Below are 26,977 nucleotides of genomic sequence, written 5' to 3'. Positions count from 1 at the left end.
TTTGCCCAAATTCAGTGCAAGACCTGTGCTATTAAAACCGTTGGCTACTTCCACAGTACAGTGAAGTGTAAACTGACAACATGGGTGAAATTGAACCTATAAACCAGGGCTCTTTGCAGATGACCTAATGGTCACAACACCAGACACCATAAACACAGCAATCTCCCTAATCAGAGAACTCAACACATTTGCAATGGTGTTGGGCCTACAGGTAAATTTTGCAAAGTTGGAAACACCCCTCCTGACATCCAAAAAGAACTCACTAACCCAGGCATAGGCAAACTCGGCCCTCCAGATGTTTTGGGACTACAACTCCCATCATCCCTAGCTAACAGGACCAGTGGTCAGGGATGATGGGAGTTGTAGTCCCAAAACATCTAGAGGGCTGAGTTTGCCTATGCCTGCACTAACATCACCAAAGTAAAACTTTGCCACACCAAGTTCCGATACCTAAGGGTATAAATAACCAGAAACCTCAATAAATTATACCTCCACAACTACAACCCCTTGTGGCGAGAAATTAACAAAGACCTAAAGAGATGAAACTTCACTCTCTCAGACAAAATAGCCATGATCAAAATGATCACCCTCCCAAAACTAACCTACCTATTCCAAACCCTCCCAATCTGGATTCCCCCAACCCAACTCCGTAAATGGCAGAAAAACATACACTTATTTATCTTGTCACCCAAAAAAACCAAGAATAAGCCCCAAATACCTGCACCTCCCCTCCTCAGAGGGAGGATGGGGAATCCCCAACAGAGAAGCATATTATATTGCCAACCAGGTGCGCCACATAATCCCATATATACTAGAAGATGAGACAAAACAATGAATACACTTGGAGAGGGACACAATTGAAAATACCTGCACCACAGCATACCCTTTCCTCCCAAACTAAGGAAAATTCCCACAACACTAAACAGGTACACACAGACCATGCTTAAAGCATGGAAAGCAGAAATAGGTAAACTGTCCCCAGCCCCAGCCCCACTAATTCGCCTGGCACACCACCCATTAGTCCATCACACAGCACAAAACCTCCAGATAAAAACCCGGCAAACCAAAGGCTTATATCGCCTATTAGACTTCTATAAAAATAACAAACCCTTATCAACACAAGAAATACAAGACAATACAAGAAATACAAGACATACTAGACACCCAAATGCCCTGGCTAACACACCACCAATTACATGCCCTCTTGAACAATTCGGTAGTAAAATCAGCAGCAACTAGGCCCCTGACAACCTTCGAAAACCTCCTCCTAACAACAAAGGGAAACGGCAAAGGGATGGTATCTGCCATATACAAAATACTACTCCAAAATCCCACAAACCTCCCTTTAAATCCATATCAACAAAAAGGAAAGAACTCACTCTGAAACTCACAGGTGGTACTTAAAACCAAGGAAATTAGCGCTGATACGCCCAGGAACCTCACCAAAATGCTGGAGAGGGTGCACCACCACAGGCATATACCTCCACATGTGGTGGGAATGCCCCAAAATCCAACTATTCTGGACAACAACCATAAGAGAAATATGCAAAGTAACTAAGCAAGTATTAGAAATCACCCCTGAACTGGCCCTACTAAACATCTTTCAAGACAATAATTCTCACTCACATCACAAAGAACTCATCACCCACCTACTCTCAGCAGCCAGAAACATCATAACCAGACACTGGAGGGACCTGTCAGGAGTAAGCAAATGGTACCAAATAGTATGGGAAACAGCCTTACTAGAAAAATTAATCAATAAACAAACTGAGATGGGGACAAATATACCTGAAGGAGCGTCTCCACCCCCATCGTTCTGCCTGTGCACTGAGGTCCATCGCCGGGGGACTTCTGAGGGTTCCCTCGTTTTGAGAAGCCAAGCTTTGAGAACCAGGCAGAGGGCCTTCTCAGTAGTGGCACCTGCCCTGTGGAACACCCTCCCATCAGATGTCAAAGAGAAAAACAACTACCAGACTTTTAGAAAGCATCTGAAGGCAGCCCTGTTTAGGGAAGCTTTATTGTTTAATAGATTTTAATATTCTGTTGGTAGCTGCCCAGAGTCGCTGGGGAAACCCAGCCAGGTGGGCGGGGTAGAATTATTATTATTATAAATAGAAGAAGACGCCTTCACCCCGGTATGGCTCCCTTTTATCTCATACACAGCCCATCAAGACAAGCAATGCTGACACAAAACCCCACACATACATTAAGTACAATAGAAGCATCGCCACCCGACCCCACCCCACTTACCATTCCCCCCACCTCTTCCCCCCTTTTCTTCCTAATGTAACACTAATGTCTCAACAAATGAAACTGATCTGTAGAAAATGTAACTTGAAAAAAAGATATTGCACATACTTTTGCAAACCAAGAAATCTTTAATAAAAAATACATTTTTAAAAAAACAACATGCGTGAAATCGACAGCATGCATATTTCAAGACCCTAATAAGCTCTTCATATTTTTCCAGTTGATGGCAGAAATGTACATATTGGCTTTGAATAATAAAAAATAATAAGAATAAGATTATTATTATTAATATCCCTCTGGGTGGCTTACAGAATACAGTGGTACTTCGGTTTACGAACTTAATCCGTTCCGGAAGTCTGTTCTTAAACCAAAGCCGTTCTTAAACCGAGGCGCGCTTTCCCTAATGAAGCCTCCCGCTGCTGGTGCCCTTCCACCGTTCGGCTTCCGTTCGTAGAGCGAGGTAAAGTTTGCTAACCGGAACACTACTTCCGTTTTTGCGGAGTTCGTATACCGAATAGTTCGTAAACGGGTGTTCTTAAACCGAGGTATGACTGTATATAAAAACATCATAAAACATCAAACAAATAGGAAAACAGAATATCTCATATCAGCTTGCACCCTGCTAGAGAGCAAGCCAAACTATACACAATACAGACTCTGTACTATCTGAGGATATAGGGGCTGGGATAGTCTGGGAGCAGGAGCTAACCCCAGAAAGAGTCCCAACTTTGCCCTGTCTTGCATGAGGGGAGCCTGAGGAAATAGTCTTATTTTTCTTCTGTGAGGCTTCTCTCCCCCCCCCCAAACAGTGCAGAAGGAGTGAGCAGCTCTTGCAAATCCCAACATTTCCCCCGGATACTCTTACCAAGCTTTACTTACCACTCCTGCTGGTCTCAACCGGGAACCAGCTGAGAGTGGAGGAGAAATGCAAGATCCTCTTCCACGTACTCGAGATGCCTCAGACTTGGAGGGGAGGTTGTTCAGTTGTGGCTATTAATGCAAGTCTGAATAGGGGACAAACCACAAGTAACTATGAATTAAGTGGGGGTTTCTTCTTTATTTACTTCTAACCATCCTTAGATTGGAGAAGGGAGAGTTCCTGGTGCCAGTCAGGAACAGATTGCTGGAGATTCATAATTCCACTCTCCTTTATTTGAGTGCTTAATACTGCACGAAAATCTTGGAAGCTGCTGTTTTTCCAAGTTTGCTGTTGCATCTTGTTCTGTATCCACCTTCTTGCTAAGCACTTCCAGAATCCATACAATTTCAAGCTGGTGTATGGAGGTCTTCCCTTTTTTTCTGCCTCTCTTCAGCATGTTGGCGTTACCATTTACGTTAGTGGCAGGGGTAGATCTGTGGTTGAATCCCACTGTCCTTGCCTTCACATTGGGGAGCTGTGTATGTTGGAGGTTCTGGGATGCACTGGCATTCTGCTTGGGATTAGATCCTCAGGTGGTGGGCAGGGGTCAAATGGGAATAATCTCCCCTCCTTGAAATAAAAATACTTCTTGAATGCTTGAATGTTTCAGAATAAGGAGAATATCAAACCTGGATAACCTTGTAAGCCTTGATGTCTTAGACCTTCATGGAAACCAGGTATAATGCAATAAATGCTTTTTCAGTTTGTACTATGGGGTACCTGTTGCTGGTTTTTTAGGTGTAATGCTGCTTTGTATCTCCCCTTTGTTTTCATGAGACCTGCCAAATTGAAGGAACTTAACTTTGCATAGTATTTCAGAATCTTACATTGAGATAATTATGCCACCAGCCTGTGGAGTCTAGCGTATCATTCATTTCATTGGGGCTGTCAGATGACTAGATAACCACCTGCTCTTTCACTATATTGAAGAGTTAAAGTGTTTGGGGGCTTTTTATTTAGAAAAAGACATCCATTGGGTTGGGGGGAGCACACCTGAATGTTTACAAAATCAGATACCATCTTATTAGTATGTGGTGGCACATACTCCTCGAAGTATCCTTCCATTACTCTTCAGGTGCCATCTCTCTTTTCTGTGCCTATCAAAGACCCTACCTTTTCAACAAGCCTTGGAAGGGGAAAATCTAATCTGCGACTGTATTGGATTTGAAATTGTTTTGACATATAAAATTGTTTTGACATAGGGAATTTTTGTAATGGCCTTTATTGATAGTTTCACTGTGAAATCACTTCAAGTTACTTTTTGAGAAACAATTATTAAGTGGAATCAAATAAATGAAATAATTGATCTCTCCTGTAGGTGACATTTTAATGTTATCATGTTGATTCATTATATTTGTACAGTTCTGTGCTTTTTAGCGAAGATTGTTGTGAGCCACTTCATGAATCAGTTAAAATCATTTCCACCACCCTCCTGAGTGATCCCCCCTCCCCTCCCCATCCCCACCCCCTCCCCACCCCTTCTCTACATAAGTGCCTGGGGACTCCTATTTCACTGTATCTGAAGAAGTGTGCATGCACACGAAAGCTCATACCAAAATAAAAACTTAGTTGGTCTTTAAGGTGCTACTGAAGGAATTTTTTTATTTGGTCTACAGACATTGAACATCAAACATATGTTATCAAAACAACCACAGCAGAGAGAGAAAATGCATATATGTGCCTTTTAAAATAATAAAATGTGTTAACAGCCAGAAATAGTTTAAAATACATAATATTTTGATTGACCACTTTTTCCATTTAGTAACTGACCCGGTTTTGATGGCTATGGTGAGGAACATGGCTATATTTTCTGTGACCTTAGTCAATTCATGTACATCAAGGATCAGCAGAGTTGAGCACCTGCTAAGGGCCCATAGGAGGCTGATGGAGAAGACTTCCCTCCTGGACCTGTTGCGATGAGCAGGCTCACTTGCTGAGGGACAGGGTGAAGGCGAAGCATGGAAGGTGTCGTGCCCAAGAGCCCTCCCCAATTTAGACCTGACACTATTGAGGTATTGGGAGCAGCGGTGAACTCTGGGCCTTGCAGAAATGGCAGCCAACCAAAACATGCAAAACTGCCCATCAATTTATTCAAAACGATGTGGAAAAATTAGATGGGGATAATGCTTCTTTTTCTTGTACAACAAGGCCGGCCAAAGAAGTTGATTTCCAGTAGGATCAGGGTAGAGAGAAGAAGATCCCTCTTCACACAATACATAATTAACTTATGGAATTTGCTGTCTTAAACTGTATTGATGGTCACTGGCTTAAATAGCTTCAAAAGGAATTAAGATTCATGGTACTTTTTGCTAAAAGGAATTCATGTGTACAGAGGGAGTATCCTGAGTATTAGTTGTTGGGGAAGGATGACAGACTAGCTGAGAAAATCATGCCTAATCTTGTGTGTGTTCAAAACATACTGTAATATTTGAGCTCTGTTTCATATAATGCTTTGTTTCTACTTCAGTTAACATTATAATTTTATAAAACCATATATATGTGTGTGGTTTTGTGCAGATATATAGAAAGTTTGCGTGGGTTTTAAGAAGGAAAGAAGAAAAGCTGTGATAGGAAGGAATTCCATTAACACTGACAGAGGAAGTTCATAAATAACATCTCTATGAATTCTTCATGAATCCCAGATTTCTGCTGTTCCAATAAATGCTGCTGCTCTTTAGAAAGCAGGCACTGCAGGGACTCCTAGTGAGAAGCCATCTTTGGAGAGTTCCAGACTTCATTCTTAGCCATTTGTTCCTGTTCTCCATTTCTGTGTGATGTTAGCTATACTGCTTGCTAACCCTATTATTTCAGTTATTTGCTTCTTAAGTAGTTGGTGCTCTACAATTAACTTATCCTTTGCATGGTTGCTTGGAAGTAAGTCCTACAGTGTTCAGTGGAGCTTGCTCCCATGAAAGTGTGCATAGGGGTGCGATCATAAACATTTCACTTTTTTACCTCCATAAGATCCGGAGGCACAGTTCAGGCTTAGAAGCTGCTTGTTTCATGGTGTCATTCTTAGAGGGGGGGGGGAAGAAGGGTAGGGCTCAATTGATACAATCCTCATTCTTCCTCATCTTCTCTTTTACAGATTGCTATCATAGAAAATCTCAACCATTTAAGTGACCTCAGAGTGCTGAATCTTGCCCGGAATTGCTTAACATACATTGAAAACCTGAATGGACTAGATTCACTGACGGAACTTAATCTTAGATATAATCAGATCAGAATTGTGGTAAGTGAACTGAATCCATTTGCTCTGGAAAAAAACACTATATTGCTCCTGGAATTTTAAAACAAATTTGATTAAAGAAATTTCAGTTTCTTTTGGTGTTTTTTTAAAAAATCAATGTATTATTGTCATGTATAGTTTTCAGTTGAAGAGAGAGCCTATGAATACATATTTTGCAGAAGGTCTATAAAGGGATGTACCTAAGGGATGTTTGAATTGCTGCAAGCCTTGAAATCTTAAGGTCATGGAAGGTCAGGGCAGACAGAAGGTCTCTGCCATTGGCTGAACTGTATTGTTCTTGAGTAAGAGCAGAGAGAAGCAGAGGTTAGATATCCATACACCAAGGAAAGGAATAGGTTTTAGGAAAGGAGGATTGGAGAAGAGCATGCCTCAGAGAAAAGGGGTGGTGGTCTGAATTGGACAGCAGGGAAAGGCCAGAGAGAGAGAATGTTCCCCCAATAGTTAAAAAATTGTTTAATTAGCCAAAGACCTGGGAGAAGAGGAATGTTTTCGCCTGGCGCCTAAAGATATGTAACAAAGGCTCCAGGCAAGGCTCCCTGGGGAGAGCAAGTGGGGAGCCACCACAGAAAAGGCCTGCTTTCGTGTGCTCTCATGGAGGAGGCACATGAAGAAGGGTCTCAAATGATGATTGCAGGGTCTAGATTGGTTCATATGGAGAGAGGTGGTCCATGAAGTCCATTTGAGTAAAAAATCAGTGCGTCAGAGAGGGACAAAATTGTCCAGGCCATTCGTTGCTGTGATAGTTTCCTCCTTGCTGGGAATGTTTGTTTTTTTCTCTACACAACGATGTGCTAAGCTGGTCCTGAGGATCTTATAACATTAAGAATTTGGTGTTAGAGTTTGCCCATTTTCTTCTTCCCCTCTTTGACCCTTTTCCCTTGAATATCACAGCTTTTTAGATTCTAAGCCTGAGGGCAAGAACTTTTTTTTTATTTGTAAGACACTCTGGGAGTTTATCCAGCTCTCTTAGAGAGTTAAGGTATAAATAGATTGAAGTTGCTGCATTGTCTGTAAGAATCAACCTTTTGCTACATTAGCCATCTAGACTGTGTGCTCAGGACAATTGTTAAAGAAGCAACTAATCCTTGTTATCTTGAGCATAGACCTTGTGGTGGTGAGAGAGAAACATCTGCATGACATGAGTCTTGCTTTTCGCATCGTGTAGGGAAGGTGTTTTTTTGTGTGTTCCAGAAAATCAACAATCTTGCCTATCATGATGTGGGTGAGAAACACCATGGATTGGGCCATATCATGACCCATATATTTGTTTGTCCAGCTCCTGAAAGCCAAGGAAACCCCTCGGTTATTTTGGTTTGTTTGTTACTATGTTATAAATTTTTGTGTTTTTATATTGTAAACTGCCCTGTGATCCTTGGATGAAGGGTGGTATATAAATTTAATAAATCATTGCCATCATTATCAACATCATCTTGGTGTATTTGTATCCACTACAGTACTGTAATTGAAAGTTGGAGAGTTGCCTCACCCACTGACTAATCAGTTTGGTGGTGGCAATGGCAAAAATAAACTTCTCTGACTCATGGAAGACTTGGCTGGATTGTTAAAGTGATATGGTTGTTGTGGTTGTTGATATTGATAACAACAACAATAATAATACTAACTATAATATACCTTCCCTGTGTTCCCACAAAGGCTGTGCATTACAAACTGATAACCATTTTGTGAGATCTGGAGTGCATCTCTGTGTTGTCTGTGATGGGACTCCAACTCGTTAACCTACTTGAAGCAGGGAAATGTCTGCAGAGCACATTTCAGTATTTCTTGCTGCTGGTTGGACAGCTACATGCATGAGTTAGCACTTTGATGCTTTAGACAACAGCATGACTACAAAATTGGATTTTATTTTGCTCGCTGTTTCATAGCGGCATACTTCCCCCTGCAGCTGAAACGCTGAGGCAGCACCTCAGCTCCTTTTTTGGGAAGCCTGCTCAAAAAGAGGCCAGCATCTACTGCCGCTGCGTCTCCCCCTCTCTTTTTCTCAACACTTTCTATTGCAAGCAGTCCAGCTTATTTTCCAAGAGGATCTATGCACTGAAACACTCCTTTGTAACCTGCACCATAGAGGGATGGAGCTGCGTGTTCGATAGCAGTTGCCACTGCAGCAAGGTTACAGTAAATTGCAGTAGGTATGTTTCACTCTCCAGAGAAGCAAGAGCATGTAGAGCATGCTGTCCTTCACATGCTGAATTTGGTTTTTCTCTCTCTCTCGTTCTAGAAAGATGTGGATACTTTGCCCTGCCTCCAACGTCTGTTCCTCAGCTTTAACAATATATCTCGGTAAGCAGAAACGGCTGGTGGGCGGGGAGAGAATCTGTTTGCTTTCTCAGTGCCTCACTTACTACCACTATCCATTTTAAATTAAATATTTGCCAGTGGTTACTTTTGTCTGACTGTCTGACAAATGTTACAGTATATGGAGAAGGAGAACAACTATGAAACCAAAATTTAGCAAAACCTTTAATCTTTTTTTCTAAGTGCACAGAGAAGAAATGTTTCTCTTCTGTTTTAAAATATGTTATTACCATACTTACGTAGAAAGTCCGGATATTGATACTGCAGAGTCTATATTATCTGAGTCAGTTTGTGAATCACTATTATTCTCATTATTTAAAAAAATGCCCTAACTGGGTTTAGATTTATATTTGCTCCAGACTGTAATGTAAACTGATGTTTCTTTAATTGAAGTAACAGGCTTCCATTTGTACAGGTCATTGAACATCCTTTTTTTAGTTACTAAGATGCTGCTTGTTCCTTGCTATGCTACTCTTGAACCTACTTATGAAGTCAGGAGTAACACACCCTTTTCTTTTATAAGAGTATAATAAAGGAAATACATTTTCTGAATCTTATTCTCCCCACCCCCCTCCTTTATTCTGTTTTTTATATAATTTTGGCTGCAGCATTTAATTAAGCCTGTTTTCAAAATTAGTGTACTGTATGTATTCTTTTCCTGGATGCACTTCCTCCTTGATCACAATTTAGTATGTCTAACATCCTTTCTCAGGCAATTACGTGTTGCAGCGATGCCTCACTGCAGGATATTCAGCCTGTGATTGCAGCAATTACTGACACATTGGGAGGGTGGGGGAGGCAAGAAAGGGGTTTTATTAATTGCTCTCAGTGGAATTTAACCACGTGGAACTACTGCTGTTTGTTTTATTGTGCTTATGTTCTGGAGAAGTGGAATGGGAAGTGAACTAATTGAAATAAGTGAAAACGGTAATTCTTTTGTTGTGAAAGTGTTGCTTGTTGGCTGCAGTTTAACCTGTGGAAGGATATGTGCCACTTTGCTGGGTGGAGTTTTCAGTACTTAGGAGTTTATGTATTGCAACAGTGCTGAGAACCTAAACTTCACATTCAGTGCATATCCTTCCATAGATTGGATTGGGCAGCATTATTTAGACATCTACAAACACTCCAGCTTAATCTGCCCCACCCTCCTTTATGGTTTGTTTGTTTTGTTTTGTTTCACTTGAATGATACATAAATCCTACCCTGATTTAACTTTTTTGGGGGGTGGGGGAGTGTTTGGCTGGGCTCAGCAGTTGAAAGACTGCAGAGGTATATTGCTCTGCCTTTAGGATGTAAACCCTGCAGTCAGTGAGAATTACTTTCTGCTCAGTGTAACTGAACATCGTTCTTCCAGTGTCCCAGTTTCTCTCTAGCAAAGTTCTGCTAGGTGGTGGTGGTGGTGGTTCTGTACTTGGGGAGGGGAGACTGTGAATTAGAAAAAGAAAACTGCAATGTCTAGACTGGGGCTGAACTTAAATGGCCCTTTCCTGAGTTTGCTAACTGATTCTTGTGCTGTGACGTTGGAGGGGGTCATTCTTCTGTGATGACATGCTGGAGGGTTTAGCTGTTGTTTGGATGTTTGTTTAAGCAAATAACATATGCTGTAATGTTATTGTTTCAGTTGAATAAATCTATTTAAATTGTTATTATTAAGGTAATGATTATTTTTCTCCTTCCTAAGTACAACAGAAAAGTTGTCCAAATACAGTATGAATGATTAACCTATTAAACTGGGGATAAAAAAACTAATATGAAAAGTTGTTATTCTAAAAATCTTCATCTACCAGCATATTAAAGTTATACCAGCAAGAATTAGTCTTATGTAGAAAACTATGATTTAATTCAAGCCTTACTGACTACTGATTTAAATCGTGATTTAAATCGTGATTTAAATAAATTTGATTTAAATCAAATCCACCCTGGGAGCAAGGGTAATTGACCTTGGACCAACTGATAGATGAGGAAGTTTATATGTACAATGCATTGGGAGGAAAAATACCATCCACTGGTTGTGGCCCAGTGGCAACATCTTTTCATAACTCTGTTTGACCCGGCGGCCTTCTCAGCATCTGAGACACATGAAATACTGGAACAATTGGATAATTCATTAGAAACTAAAAAGCCAGCAATTATCAATAAATAAATTTGATATCCAGACTTTAAGCAATGATTGGAATAAAGAATTGGAATGTTCACTGCTACCCAGACAGTGGGAAAGTGTTTTACCTTCTGTATTGGATGTATTGATGGATCTTTAAAATTAAGGCTTACATAGCAGAAAATACTATATAGAATTTATTGGACTCCCTTATGCTTGTATAAAAAGGGATAATGCAGCCCTTTGCTGGAGATGTAAAATGGATAATGCTTCTTTGAACCCACATGCTTTTACAATGTCCCACACTTACTAAGTTTTGGGAGAAAGTATTGGATTATATAAATAGTAAGTTATGGAGGAATTTAAGATTTTCAGAGGTGAACATTATTTTGACCTATATACCTATTGTATGGAAGGTGACAATGGGACAGTCAAAATGGATTCTACGTGCCCTGATGGTGGCTATGAGATTGATACTGGAACAATAGAGATAGGATTCCCCTTAATCAGTGGCTTGACAATATGACAATATTAGCAACACAGGCTTTCTTTGGATAAATATAATGATATTTGGAATGAATTTACTAAGAATATATTAGGTTATTCATAAAAAAATATTTGCAATAGGATAATAAGACTATACACATCTGTATACTAATGTATGGAAATGTGAGTATTTTTCTTTTCTATTTTTATTTATGTTTTTCTTTTTTCTGATTGTTTTTTAATCTATCTTTTTAAAAATGAAATTCTTCTAATAAATTACTGATAAAAAGAAAGAAATATATTTTCTTTCTTTCTTTCTTTCTTTCTTTCTTTTTAAAGGACAATTGAAACAGTCAGCCCTCTCCTGAGCATATTTCATTCCTAACAGCATTGGTGCTTTGTTTATTGGTCACTCAGCCATAATAAGCATTTGAGTGATTGAAACCATGACAATGATAGATGTAACTGATATGACATCCCTCAGGACCAGATCTGGATATAACCCAATTCACACATTTCAAACCTTTACAACAGAAAACCAGGGAATATTGTAAAAGTTAACTGAAACATCCCATTAAGTTTAAAAGTCACATAAAACCAAATATGTCAAAAAACCTTGACCAGTTATTGCAACAATTCACCTTTCTCTATTTGATGGGAAGAATTGTATTGTTACTGGTTACTTTTAATTGAGGGCATCCTGATCAAGTTTGCAGATGACACCAAATTGGGAGGGGTGGCTAATACCCCAGAGGACAGGCTCACGCTTCAAAATGACCTTAACAGATTAGACAACTGGGCCAAAACAAACAAGATGAATTTTAACAAGGAGAAATGTAAAGTACTACACTTGGGCAAAAAAATAATGAAAGGCACAAATACAGGATGGGAGACACCTGGCTTGAGAGCAGTACATGTGAAAAGGATCTAGGAGTCTTGGTAGACCACAAATTTGACATGAGTCAACAGTGTGATGCAGCAGCTAAAAAAGCCAATGCAATTCTGCACTGCATCAATAGGTGTATAGCATCTAAATCAAGGGGAGTAATAGTACCACTGTATTCCGCTCTGGTTAGACCTCACCTGGAGTACTGTGTCCAGTTTTGGGCACCACAGTACAAGAAGGATACTGACAAGCTGGAACGTGTCCAGAGGAGGGCAACCAAAATGGTCAAAGGCCTGGAAACGATGCCTTATGAGGAACGGCTTAGGGAGCTGGGTATGTTTAGCCTGGAGAAGAGAAGGTTAAGGGGTGATATGATAACCATGTTCAAATATATAAAAGGATGTCATATAGAGGAGGGAGAAAGGTCGTTTTCTGCTGCAGGGCCGTCTTAAGCTCCCCTGGCGCCATGGAGCGACGGATCCCTCCGGCGCCCCCCGCCCCGTTTCCCTGGGCGGGCGGGTGCAGCGCGGCTGCCACAGGCGCTGCTGCGCGGCGGGCGGGCAGGCGCAGCGCGGTTGCCGTGGGCGCAGCTGCGCGGCGAACTGGCGGACCGGCCGCCGCAAGCTGCGCCCTCCTGGCGGGCCGGCGCCGTGGTGCCCTACGCCACCCAGCCCAGCCGTAGGGCCGGCCCTGTTCTGCTGCTCCAGAGAAGAGGGCATGGAGCAGTGGATTCAAACTACAAGAAAGGAGATCCCACCTAAACATTAGGAAGAACTTCCTGACAGTAAGAGCTGTTCGGCAGTGGAATTTGCTACCAAGAGTGTGGTGGAGTCTCTTCCTTTGGAGGTCTTTAAGCGGAGGCTTGACAGCCATCTGTCAGGAATGCTTTGATGGTGTTTCCTGCTTGGCAGGGGGTTGGACTGGGTGGCCCTTGTGGTCTCTTCCAACTCTATGATTCTATGATTCTAATTAGTGGAATGATATTAATGGTTATTTTAAGGTTAATAGTAATAGAAATTGATGATTGTATGTTTGAGATCTGTGACCTGTGTTCCATTCCTTTTGCTTTTCACCTAGTTTTGATGACATCTTGTGCCTTGCCGATTCTGCATCCCTTTCAGACATCACCCTTGATAGCAACCCGATAGCGCAAGAGGTGTTTTACAAGCATACTGTTCTCCACCATATGATGCAGCTCCGACAGCTGGATATGAAGAAGATCACAGTAAGAGAAACTCCGTGGGGAAAACTCTGTGATGGGTTAAACCTTGAAATAAGCAAGGAGTTTTATTTAACCAGACGATTCACAGTGCCAACAGGTTTTGTGTTTTTTATTATTTTTTAAAAAAACTTATTACAGTTACTAAGAATATTTTTACTATTTTAAACCACAGTGTCTAGGGCTTGCTGATCAGAAGGTCGGCAGTTCGAATCCCTGTGACGGGGTGAGCTCCCGTTGCTCGGTCCCAGCTCCTGCCCACCTAGCAGTTCGAAAGCACATCAAAGTGCAAGTAGATAAATAGGGACCGCTACAGCGGGAAGGTAAACGGTGTTTCCGTGTGCTGCTCTGGTTCGCCAGAAGCAGCTTTGTCATGCTGGCCACATGACCCAGAAGCTGTCTGCGGACAAACGCCGGCTCCCTTGGCCTATTGAGCGAGATGAGCGCCGCAACCCCAGAGTCGGACACGACTGGACCTGATGGTCAGGGGGCCCTTTACCTTTACCTTTTATATCCAAAATGCTTAGCAATCTCCTCTGATTTGTCTTAATGACAACCCCATAATGAGTGAGGTCTACACATATTGATTTTATATTTGGAATAAGGCATCGGAAGGACTGTCTGTGTCAGTATGAGCTTCCCATTCCATAAGATCATTTTTCTGAGGCTCTTCTCTGGCTGTTGGCTCTTTCAGAATTTAGGCAGGTAGAGCTGGAGCGGGCTCCCCCTCTCCCCCACTCCCAAATTATGGAACTAAAGGCACTGGGCCTTTAGTTAAGATGCATCTTCTCTTCACTGTTGTTAAGGTTGCATTTTATATTCTGCATTTTAGTTTTACTGGTATTTTTGTTGAAAGCCACTCTAAAGCAGAAAGCCAACATATAAATATTATAAATAAACACAATATGAAGTAGCAGTCCCAATTGCATGGTAAGCTGTTTTTGAAACCAGCCTTTGTGTACAGTAAACTCACAATTTATGCACATGTAACTTGTGGTCATTCAGCTTAACACATAAAAGGTAAAGGTAAAGGGACCCCTGACCATTATGTCCAGTCGTGACCGACTCTGGGGTTGCGCGCTCATCTCGCATTATTGGCCGAGGGAGCCGGCGTATAGCTTCCAGGTCATGTGGCCAGCATGACAAAGCCACTTCTGGCAAACCAGGGCAGCACATGGAAACACCGTTTACCTTCCCGCTGTAGCAGTTCCTATTTATCTACTGTACTTGCATTTTGACGTGCTTTTGAACTGCTAGGTTGGCAGGAGCTGGGACCGAGCAACGGGAGCTCACCCCGTCACAGGGATTCGAACCGCCGACCTTCTGATCAGCAAGCCCTAGAATCTGTGGTTTAGCCCACAGCACCACCTGGGTCCCCGACACATACTTAACACATACTGCATGGCAAAAAATATTAAAAAATTGAAAGGGGGGAAATGGCATGGGCAATCCCACCTGCCATTGAACCCAATCCTTGCATAAATTGTGAGCTTATTGTACTACATAAAGACACAAGAATACAAATAGCCCCCACAGAAAGAGACAAACAAATGAAAGAAAAACTACCTTCTATGTCAAGAATATAAATAATACCTGGAGGATGACCTCACCGTTAAAGAGATAGTCTGTTCTCCTGGATTGCAATTAATATAAGAACCTGTCACTTTTTATTTCACTTTGGGCTAGGCTACATCATTGGGTAAGTTTATCAGAGAAAGCTTCCTGTCATACCACCTTTGGAGGGGTAGATTGTTGCTCACTTTTCCAGAGAAAGACTATTTCCATTTGCTCAGCTGTAAGGAGATGGATCATTAGCCATTTATAGAGGATAGCTTTATTTACTTCCCAGAAGAGAGATAATGGGTCTAGTTCAACTTTATAGTGAAAGAAATGACTCTGAAACTCTACGTGGGGCTACTTTTGAAGGTGACCCGGAAACTACAACTAATCCAGAATGCGGCAGCTAGACTGGTGACTGGGAGTGGCTGCCTGGACCATATAACACTGGTCCTAAAGGATCTTTGCTGGCTCCCAATACATTTCTGAGCACAATTTGAAGAGTTGGTGCTGATATTTAAAGCCCTAAACGGTCTTGGTCCAGTATACCTGAAGCAGCATCTCCACCTCCATCGCTCAGCTTGGACATGGAGGTCCAGCTCCGAGGGCCTTTTGGTGGTTCCCTCACTATGTAGATAGTGGCCCCCTCCCAGTGGAATGTATCTGAAGGCAGCCATGTATAGGGAAGTTTTAAATGTTTAATGTTTTAGGATGTTTTTATATACTTTATTATGTTTTTATATACTATATACAACCCAGTCAGAAGGGCAGGGTATAAATATTATTATTATTAACCTTTTAATATTTGATTTAGTTGTGAGCATTGCTTTGTACTTGGAAGATATGTATTCTAAATTCTCTTAATTGAATTACACAGTCCACCCAGTAGGGATACTTTGGGTTTGTTTCTTTGTTTTTTGCTTAGCAGCTGGACACACTGCTCTGTGGAACTTGAAAGCTTGTTCATGACTTCAGTGTTTTTACAAAATCCAGTATGACTTCCCTGTTACTTTTAGATCCCTCCACCCCTGCAATGGACTGGCTCTTTGCAAAGTCTGAGTAGTATAGTCATGAGTCTTACAGTAAAGTGTTCTGTTTTATTTTAACCCAGGAAGAAGAAAGGCGCATGGCATCTGTTGCCTTACGAAAAGAGGAAGAGAAGAGGCGTGAAAGCCACAAGCAGACCTTACTGAAGGTACCAAGCGGTGGCCTTTGTAGGATGCAAATGGAAGAGACCCAGGCCCCTCCCTCCCTTCATTTATCCCACCCCCCTGAGAGCTGTGTCTCCTTGTTATGGCTGCTCCTTCCCTGCTGGAAACAAACCACATGGCATCCTCCATCGCAGGGGAAGAATGATCAGTGGTCAAGCATCTGCTCTTTTTGCGGAAGGTCCCAGGTTCAATCCACTGCATTTCTAGGTTGGGCTGGGAGAGAATCCTGGAGAGCTGCTGCCAGCACTGAGCTTGATGGACCAGTGATCTGACTCTGTATAAGGCAGCTTCCTATGTTCCTATAAAGCCGTGGCTCCCTATTGGTGGGTCGCATAACCCACCCAGGCACATACCCGTCAACTGCATGGGACATCCTGTTTTTGGGTGCCGTGCTCTTGTGCGGGTCATGTGACTCATGTGGGAGCACAGTCTGGCTTTGCTCTGGGACATGTTGGAGAGTATGGCGGAACCATTCACATATCAAAAACGACCACAGAGATAACAACATTTGAAAATGTAGGGGGGGCATGGCTTGGCTTTTGAAAAATGGGGTCTGCAGAACTTGGCCAACTGGGGACTCCTGCTAATAGAGTATTTGATCTAGTCTGTCCATGCTTCCTACTGTCTTACCCATAAGAACACAAGAGGTCCTCTGGAACAGGTCATGGCATTCTACTTCTCACAGGCTTATGGGGAGCCCACAAACTCCCAGCAACTGTCATTGAGGGTCTAGCAGCCTCTGATTGTAAGGTTAAAAGCCACCAATGGTTAAAAGCCACCGATGGAACAATCTACAGAATTGTCTTATATACCATTTTCTAGACATGTTAGCCAGTGGATATCGCTACATATTGTATTCCACATGTTTATTCTGCATTGTGTAAAGAAGAACTTCCTTTTGTCTATTCCAGGCATGTCAAACATGCGGCCCTCCAGATGTTTTGGACTACAATTCCCATCTTCCCCAACCACTGGTCCTGCTAGCTAGGGATCATGGGAGTTGTAGGCCAAAACATCTGGAGGGCCGCATGCTTGACATGCCTGGTCTATTCTGAATCTATGGGCTTCATCAAATGACTCTGAGGAGTTCTAGTCCCTTCCTCAGGAAGGAGAGGGAAAATCTTTCAACCTTTCCCACACACAAATATGATTTTATAAACCCCTGCCACATCCCTCCCTTAGTCTTCTTTTTTCTCCATGGAAAAACTGATAGCACTTTAGGATGGGAGTATAGCACTGTCGGTAGAGCACGAGACTCTTAATCTCAGGGTTGTGGGTTTGAGCCCCACATTGGGCAAAAGATTCCTGCATTGCAGGGAATTGGACTAGATGATCCTCGTGGTTCCTTCTAACTCTACAATTCTATGATTTCCTTGTTGAGAGCAAACAGATAGCCAACTGAAATCAACATAATTTGTCTGATTGCTATACAGTAATTCTGTTTCCTTGATCTTGGTTTCCAGAATGCCATTTTGTTTTACTTTAGCAAACTCTTTTCTCAAACTGTATATTTGTATCTCATTTCAGGAAAAGAAACGATTAACTATTAGCAATATTGCCCATCAGTGGGAGAGCCAGCAGAACCGCTCTGCCCACCTGCCTTCCAGCCAAGAAAACAACGAAGACAATGAATCTTCTCAGAACAGCAGGAGTACTCCATATGAATTTCCCGAGGAAACCAGGTATGGAGGCCTTGTTTTCCTGGCCAACAAGGGTTATGCAGCCTCTTAGAGCCGCCCAGGCAGGAAGTCCCCATGATCAGCTGGAAAGTTCCTCCTCCTCCTCTTCCTCTCTGTGTTTCCCAAGTTTCATTTCCTGGCATCCCAAACAGACAGCTTGCTTTTCATTCTCTTTACGGTCTGATTTTCCCCTGGTCTCACTCATAGCTTCTGAATTGCTCTCTTCCCTGCTATTATATTCACTTTCTGAAAAGAAACGAAATCAACAAATAAAAACCCTTCACTTTAATTCTCTTGCTTCTGCTCCCCCACTGCCTCCTCCCCTTTTTCCGGCTCTAGCAGCCAAAATCAAACAGTCAGCTGGACTTTGATGGCTTCTTGGGGAATAATCCAGAAAATCCACAATAAAGTGGGAAAGGCTCCAGCCCAACAGCAGCCTCATTCATGAGGCATGGGATCTTGTACTGGGGAGAGGGGACAACAAACAACCCAAAATTGAAGGTGAAACCCTGGGGCATCTTGCTTAGAGTTTAATCCTGCGCACCTCTTCTGCAGATTGCCATGTGGAGATGGAGCAGAGAGGGAACCTCTCATCTAGAACCACATGCTTCCCTCCCCATGTTACCATGGGAGATGGTTTTTCTCCATTACTGAAGTGGGATGTGATTCTGCCATTGGCCACTAGAGGCCCTCAGAGAACCACATGTGGAACCATGGTTTCTGGAGGAAGTTTGGTAATCTCTCTCAAAATATTATTACATGCCCGATTACTCCCTCTAAATTTTGTCATTCAACATATTAATTATGGAATGTGGGATAAAAGTACTGCCTAAAGCATTATGCAACTGGATGGTCAAACTCCTCTTAAAATGAATGGAGGAGATTTGTTAGCTGTGGGGAGGGTGGGAGGGAGCACTAGTTTTGTCAAAGACTTTGCCACCCAGCATTTGAGACTGAAAAAACTTTAAAGAAAGTTTCCATTACACTGATGTATATTACAGAGTGGTGTTCTCTGTGTGTAATTTGGGCTGTTTCATCAGTTTGAAACTTCTTTCAAAGGTTTAGGCAACGTTAATGTGTGTCTTTCTGCATTCTCCCGTATTAGTGATTCTTTGGAATTGGAGTTTAGGCTTTTTGTGACTCTTTGATTCAGCTTGTTTTGGATAGCCCCATCTTCCTGTTGTTTATAAAGGTAGTGGCGGAATTTAAATGATCAGATGTCCACAAAAAGTAGGAGGAGAAGTATACACATTTGGTCTTTTGCTAAAGTAAACCAGAGAATTCTCTATAAGTGTTCAGAGTACCAGGAATTTTAAGGCAACATGAAAGTATTTTTCATTTGCCGTTCTATTTTAAAAATGCCATGCATTTTAAAATTCCATTTGCAATAGGAATTAAAGGGTTAAGCTATTGTAATGTATCAAGAATTTTCTTCTTCTTTATTTAGGGAAATTATATAATAAAATTCCTTCTGTAGCACCTTAAAGACCAACGAAAGCTCATACCAAAATAAAAACTTAGTTGGTCTTTAAGGTGCTACGGAAGGAATTTTTTAATTTTGTTTCGACTCAGACCAACACGGCTACCTAGCTGTAATTAGGGAAATTATATTCTGTCTTCTGGTGTGAAGTTCTCAAGGCGGCTCACTTTCTCTCCCTCCTTCTCTACCGGTATAAACTACACTAAAATAAACATACACCACCCCAAAAGAAATCTGCAGTAAAATCCTACACACCTGCAGTCTCTCCCCAAATTCATCCACACAATTCAAAAGCACAGCCTGCTATAAGCAGTGATGTGTGTTTTCCAGAAAATGTTGAACTGGACAGTTTCTCTGTGCAAATTAGGTTAATTCACTTCAGAAAAGTTAGCTTGCATCAGAAAATGTTTAGTTTGCATGCCATAGAGCAGGGGTCAGCAAACTACGGCCCGGGGGCCGGATGCAGCCCACCAGGCTCATAAATCTGGCCCACAGACCCTGCCGCCTGCTCGGTCAGTCCCCGCCTTAAGCTAAACCGGTGCGGCATGGTGTTTCCTTGAAAAGAAGCTGTGGACGCCTCGCTGCGCGGGGACTGACTTCCATGACACTGCCATGGCTTCGATTGGCTGCAGGAAGCTCCTACAGCCAATCTGCAGCCGCAGACACCTCTGGGCAGGCGGCGACGCTGGTGCGGCTTCGTATTGGTTGCAGGAAGTTCCTGGAGCCAATACGAAGACTCTCCACTGGCACTCTGAGGTAAACCCGGCGCGGCCATGGACGGAGAAGCCGGCAGGTCTGGGTTGCGCCATGGGCATCGTGACGGGTGTGTTGTGGGGCTTCAGCTGGAGCTTGGTGCCCGGTCGGCACTGCTGGCGCTCAGTGGCTGCACTGGAGCATCTGGAGGGTGAGATGCGCACCACCTGCCTGGCGCTCTGCGTGCGCAACATAGCCACAGACCTGGCCTCGGATGACGGGCCGCAGCCGGGGGGGCATCCCGCCTGGGAGCTCCGTGCTGCTGCCAGGGCTGATGGAGTGGCTGCTGCTCGTCAACAGCGCCGATGAGTGGGCGCCGCCGATACACGCTCCTGAGCACGTGCAGAGTGCGTTCCTCCTCCAGGGCCGGAGGTAGCTGTGGGACCGGCTTGTAGGGTATTTATAATTTATATTTTTCAAAATATAAGGTCTGAGGGATTGTGGACCGGCCCCCTGATGATAAAGTTTGCTGACCCCTGGCATAGAGCATATTATTTGTATTTATTAGAGTCCTAGAATTGTATAGTTGGAGGGTATACCCAAAGGACATCTAGTCCAACCCCCTGCAATGCAGGAATCTCAACTAAAGCTTAAAAACCTCCAAGGAACGAGAGTCCACCACCTCCCAAGGGAGACAGTTCCACTGTCAAACAGCTCTTACTGTCAGTAAGTTCTTCCTGATGTTTATTCACAATCTCCTTTCTTATAACTTGAAGCCGCTGGTTTGGGTCCTACCCTCCAGAGCAGGAGAAAACAAGCTTGCTCCATCTTCTGTGTGCCAGATCTTTAGATACGGTAATAAAATTAAAAAAATTGAAACTGCCAATATTTATTTACAATTGACAGTCATTCATTGTTAATAATTAGCATGTGAAAAGCAATTTTTCTTTGAAGAATGAAGCAATTTTCCATCACACATCATTGGCTGTAAGTAAAGAGCTAGTGAGAGAGTTTTGAGGCGATTACATGGATCCAGGTAGCTCAAGTTACTAGTGTGACCACAGAGGCTTGCTATTTATTCAGTAATTGAGTTCAGTTTACATCCTCCATCTCCTGGTGCAACTGATCATAGAATTAGGTAGGTAGCCGTGATGGTCTGATGCAGTTGAAATATATATATATATAAAATTAAAAATGGTCCAGTAGCACCTTAGATACCAACTAAGTTTGTTCTTGGTATAAGCTATCGTGTGCATGCACACTTCTTCAGGTAAGTCTCTAAGGTGCGACTGGACATTTTTTATATTTTTTTTTATATTTTGATCATATAATTGTTTAGCTTGAAGGGACCATGAGGGTCACCTAGTTCAGCCCCCTGCAGTGCAGGAATCTTTTTGCCCAATCTGGGTCTTGAACCCACAACCCTGAGATTAAGAGTCTCATGCTCTGCTGACTGAGCTATCTGATTTGGGCAATCTTCTTTATTCTTCAGGTTATCTCTTGTGGTGTTTTCATGTATTGTGCAATCTACTCCTTTTATTCTATGAATGTGTGTTATGGACAGTTGGTCATTCCATTTGAAAGTTTCATTTTTAAAGTGACACTATTTGCCAATATGTTTGTAGGCCATTGATCGTCATCTCTTTGCATCCGGTTTGTACCCCATCACATCTCCATTTTTAAAAAAATATGAATTAAAGAGAAAAACAAAACGAGAGATGGACAAAGGTAGAACATACACAGTAAAACATTTACTTTAGAAAAACAATAAATTTACAGTGTGTTTCATCACTTTAATGGACCCAGGTGGCGCTGTGGGTTAAACCACTGAGCCTAGGGCTTGCTGATCAGAAGGTCGGTGGTTTGAATTCCCGCGATGGGGTGAGCTCCCGTTGCTTGGTCCCAGCTCCTGCCAACCTAGCAGTTCGAAAGCATGTCAAAAATGCAAGTAGATAAATAGGAACCGCTACAGCGGGAAGGTAAACGGCGTTTCCATGTGCTGCTCTGGTTCGCCAGAAGTGGCTTTGTCATGCTGGCCACATGACCTGGAAGCTGTACGCCGGCTCTCTTGGCCAATAATGCGAGATGAGCACGCAACCCCAGAGTCGGTCACGACTGGACTTAATGGTCAGGGGTCCCTTTACCTTTCCCTCATCACTTTATTCTGTCTTGGTCAGACCACACCTTGAATACTGGTGCACCAGTTCTGGGCATGACAGTTTAAGAAGGATGTTGACGAGCTGGAACATGTGCAGAGGAGGGAGACAAAGATGATCAAGGGTCTGGAAACCAAGCCTTAGGAGGAGGGCTTGAAGGAGCTGGGTATGTTTAGCCTTGAAAAGAGAGGACTGAGAGGAGATAGGATAGCCATCTTCAAATATCTCAAGGGCTGTCACATGGAAGAGGGAAGAAGCTTGTTTTCTCCTGCTCTGGAGGGTAGGACTCCAATCGATGGATTCTTACTAAAAATCTCCTTCCTTGGAGATTTTTAAGCAGAGGTTGGATGGCTATCTGTCCTGGATGCTTTAGCTGAGATTCCTGCATTGCAGGGGGTAGGACTAGATGTCCCTTGGGGATCCCTTCCAGCTCTACAGTTCTTTGATTCTGTACTTTTGTAGATGGTAGGATTCCATCTTCAGAAATACCAGTGAAGGTCTGTTGAAAGTGCTCCCTTGATCCATCCAGCAGCCACCTGGATGTTGCTGCAGTCCAGCTCCCTTCATCCCTGGCCATTGGCGTTGCTGCCTATGGTGATGGGGGTTGTGAGCCCACCAACATCTGGAGGGAAGCTGCAAGAGAGTGTAAGTGTGCTGTATTTTAAATTTGTGCAGTGATTTTAGTATTTGGCTTTAAAAAGTATTCATAGTTAAAGGAGTATATGATCCCTCATATGGTCCCCCAGTCTTCCAAAATACTGTTTTTTCATTGGTATTTAAATCCTGATTTTTCCCCCTCTCTCCCTTCCCCATTGGCAGCATGTTTTCAAAATATACAGTGAGTTTAATAAGATCAAACAAGCAAACGGATAATGCAAAATCAGCTGAATGAAGCTGTTAATTCTTTGTGCATGAATAGACTTCATAAACACAGGCTCCTCTGAACAGCTTTTCACAAATTGAACCGTCTGCTTCCCTGGTTGACGCCTGCACCTGTGTTATTTTAACAGAAACTGTTCTTTAACTGTTACTTTGTTGATGATTCATAAGATAATTTCTGGAATTATTTTGGGTTTTCCTCCTCATATAGCTTTGAGTTTGCCTGCCAAAGCTAATAATTGTAATTTATTTAAGCTTTTTTTAAAAGAAAAAAAAGAGACAAAAAATCTTTGAACTAATGGCACCAGTGCTTCTTTTAGGATTCTTAAATGGAAACTTTTTGATACTGGAATTCTTGTTGACATAAAGTTGAGGCAGAAATGTCTGAACTCCTTTCTGTAAGTTCATACATGGGAATGGCAAGTTCCTCCTTGTGGGACAGCACAAATGTAATGCTCGCTCTGTCTTAGTCCTGGTTGAGAAACAGGGGACCCGTCTTGATGATGTGCCCTGCCTTACTGCAGAACATGAGAGAAGCAGGGTGGGGTAGTGGTGAGAGTGTCGGACTGGGACCTTGGAGACGGGGGTTCAAATCCCCACTTGGCCATGCAGCCCATTGGGTCACCTTGGGCCAGTCCCTGCCTCTCAGTCTAACCCTACTATAGGGTTGTTGTGGGGATTAAACAAGGAGGGGGAGAACCACGTACACCGCCTTGAGCTCATAGGCGGAAAAGGTGGGATAGAAATGCAAATATATAAAAAAGAACATAAGAAGCGTCCACAGAATCAGACCACAAATGCATCTTTTCCAGCAGCCTACTTTACACAGCCCACAGCTTTATGTTGCCAGGAAATCTGCAAGCAGGTATTCAATGGCATCCTGCCTCTGAAAGATGGCAAAATGCCATTTTGCTATGGCATTATGAGAGTTGATGTTCTACTTTTTGGTTGTTTTTGTATCTGTCTGGAATAGCTTTATTCATCGTCCCCATTATGTCCTGCCTTGGCATCTGTGTGGATGAAGGGTGCTCTAGAAATGTTTTAAATGAATATCTTAAAGAAAAGCACTTTGTGCATTCAGATAAATTCAAGCCCCCTTTCCCCAGGCTCAGCTGCAAGAGTGGAAGTGAGCTGGTCCAAGTGGGGAAGCCTCTGGCAGCGGAATTCAGGGAGGAAAGGCAGGGGGGGGGGAAGTGACTGAGCCCCACGTTATACCAGAGCAGGGCAGAAATGTGAATAAATCCCAGCATGCCTTGCTTTTACTCCCCCTCCCATATGCATATTTAATTCAAAGCATTCAAAAACAAGTTAAGTTTCGTTAGACTTTGCAACAAAGTGGAACAAATTACCCTGAATATATTTTGTCGTGGCCTTTTTTTCAGTATCTGTCATCTGTATGAAGTTTTATTTTGTAAAAACATTGCATCCTACAGTAGCATCTATTAATGTTAATAACCCCTTTCCTTGCCCCAGGAACTCTGCATTAGTGTAGTATTAAGAGATTTCCCCCCTCCGTCCAGTTAAAGCAAAGTTCTTTGTGTAATGTTTTCTTTTACTTACTTTCGGACGGGCTGTGAAGCTGGTTTATACTTAGTAATTTCCTGATTGTGAACACTGTGGTTCTTTAGCCAAGCTGTCTATAATAAAATGGTAACATGTAAAATAAGTTTCCACGTTCTTTCTGGAAGCTGTAATTTACTTTTATAGGAGAAGATGTTGGAAGAATAATAATAATAATAATAAAAATAATTTATTATTTATACCCCGCCCATATGGCTGGGCTTCCCCTGCCACTCTGGGCGGCTTCCAACAAACATTAAAGTACATCAAATATCACAGTTTAAAAACTTCCCTAAACAAGGCTGCCTTTAGGTATTTTCTAAATGTCAGGTAGTTGTTTATCTCTCTCTGATGGGAGGGTGTTCCACAGGGCGGGTGCCACTACCGAGAAGGCCCTCTGCCTGGTTCCCTGTAACCTCACTTCTCGCAGTGAGGGAACCGCCAGAAGGCCCTCAGCGCTGGACCTCAGTGTCCGGGCAGAACGATGGGGGTGGAGACGCTCCTTCAGGTATACTGGACCGAGGCCGTATGGGCTTTAAAGGTCAGCACCAACACTTTGAATTGTGCTCGGAAATGTACTGGAAACGTACTGGGAGCCAATGTAGGTCTTTCAAGTTATGTGGTCTCGGCAGCCGCTCCCAGTCACCAGTCTAGCTGCCGCATTCTGGATTAGTTGTAGTTGCCGGGTCACCTTCAAAGGTAGCCCCACGTAGAGCGCATTGCAGTAATCCAAGCGAGAGATAACCAGAGCATGCACCACTCTGGCGAGGCAGTCCGCATGCAGGTAGGGTCTCAGCCTGCGTACCAGATGGAGCTGGTAGACAGCTGCCCTTGACACAGAATTGACCTGCGCCTCCATGGACAGCTGTGAGTCCAAAATGACTCCCAGGCTGCGCACCTGGTCTTTCAGGGGCACAGTTACCCCATTCAGGACCAGGGAGTCCTCCACACCTGCCCGCCTCCTGCCCCCCACAAACAGTACTTCTGTCTTCTCAGGAGTCAATCTCAATCTGTTAGCCGCCAACCATCACTCTTGCCTTTCCCCCTCTCAAAATAAAGTGGCAAAAATACTAATTTTATTACAAAATAACTGTTTGCTGGGCTACAGTCTTGCAGAGTTTAAAAGGATCCTGGGCATTTTCCAGACAGTGAGTTTTTAAATTTCTCCCTCTCTTTGGTAAGTGGGCCTGCAGTTCATGGCACCATTTACACTGAAGGAAGACTATTACGCCTGTGTTGGAGTAACCAACTTTGGGATGGCTTTCAGGGCTTGTCTCCCCTCCACAACTTGAGGCTTTTTTCAGGGCATTGTCTCACATTTCAATAATTTCAATAAATCAGAATTATGTAGGTAATAAAATAACAGATCACCCCCTTTTTATTAAACTGCTGAGCACATACAGTTAGAAGCTGTTGCTTTAAGTAAGTGCCAGGATTTGAGCCTGTTGTGGCCCCTAGAAACCAGGACCAAGGGAAGATAAGCAGAGATTCTCACCTTGTGGTGGCCAAAGGAGGGAGCTACAGGAGACCTACAACATTCTCACTCTCTGCTGGGCCATAGCTGCCAAGTTCTCCCTTTTTATAAGGGAAATTCCCTTATGCTGAATAGGCTTCCTCGCGAGAAAAGGGAAAACTTGGCAGCTATGAGCTGGGCCCAAGAGAGAGTTTCAGTACCCATATACTTTCCAAAGAACAAAGATAATCCACTGAGTCTTGGCAAGGGAACGAACAATTAGAACCCACGATACAGCAGGCATGTGTCTAATCTCATATTTATTCAGAAAAAGACAGATTTTTTAGTAGCTTTAGTGTAATGGATGCATGGGAGGGTCTGTAGTTCTTAGGAAGACACTGAGAAGGTCCCAGCTGTTGACATGAATCATGCGTGGATTAGGAAAGACCATGAGACACTTTCCTCCAATATGCTAAGTAGCACAGCAAACTAAAACATAAAATAAAATTTCAGTCACTCCCCCACCATAACTTTACACTTACGATGGCAAGCCTTTGCCAATGTGGTATCCTCCATGCTGGTTGGGGCTGATGGGAACCATAGTCTAAAACATCTGGAGGGCACCCTGTTGGCAAAGACTGTGTCATGGTATAATAGGTCAAGTTCAGAGAGGCAATGTTTGATTTTTTTAATTTAAAAAAGTCAACACAACCAAACTTATTTCCAATGTCATTGTTCTACTGTTCTCTGGAATTACGGTACTTTTAAAAAAAGCTCTGTATGTGATAAATTTGATGAACTGAGCCAGTACAGCACAGCACAAGGAAAGTAAACTTAATGCACAATGAACATTCTCTGAGTGGTGCCTAGATTCCTTTAGATTTCTAG

General features: G+C 42.8%; 1 protein-coding gene across 6 annotated transcripts in view; it reads left to right on the top strand.

Annotated features, from left to right (window-relative positions):
- Positions 1–26,977, top strand: part of LRRC49 (leucine rich repeat containing 49) — a 61,834-nt gene that overhangs the window by 8,307 nt on the left and 26,550 nt on the right. For all 6 annotated transcript variants that reach the window (XM_060282923.1, XM_060282922.1, XM_060282920.1 and 3 more), the window contains 6 exons: positions 3,780–3,846; positions 6,258–6,401; positions 8,656–8,717; positions 13,280–13,427; positions 16,090–16,173; positions 17,717–17,871. In XM_060282923.1, the coding sequence (XP_060138906.1) occupies positions 3,780–3,846; positions 6,258–6,401; positions 8,656–8,717; positions 13,280–13,427; positions 16,090–16,173; positions 17,717–17,871 (660 nt within the window). The remainder of the gene's footprint in view (positions 1–3,779; positions 3,847–6,257; positions 6,402–8,655; positions 8,718–13,279; positions 13,428–16,089; positions 16,174–17,716; positions 17,872–26,977) is intronic.

This window comes from Zootoca vivipara, chromosome 14 (assembly GCF_963506605.1).
Source record: "Zootoca vivipara chromosome 14, rZooViv1.1, whole genome shotgun sequence".
Lineage (NCBI taxonomy): Eukaryota > Metazoa > Chordata > Lepidosauria > Squamata > Lacertidae > Zootoca > Zootoca vivipara.
Note: the sequence above shows the minus strand (reverse complement) of the source record. Positions and strands in the feature narration are given on the sequence as shown.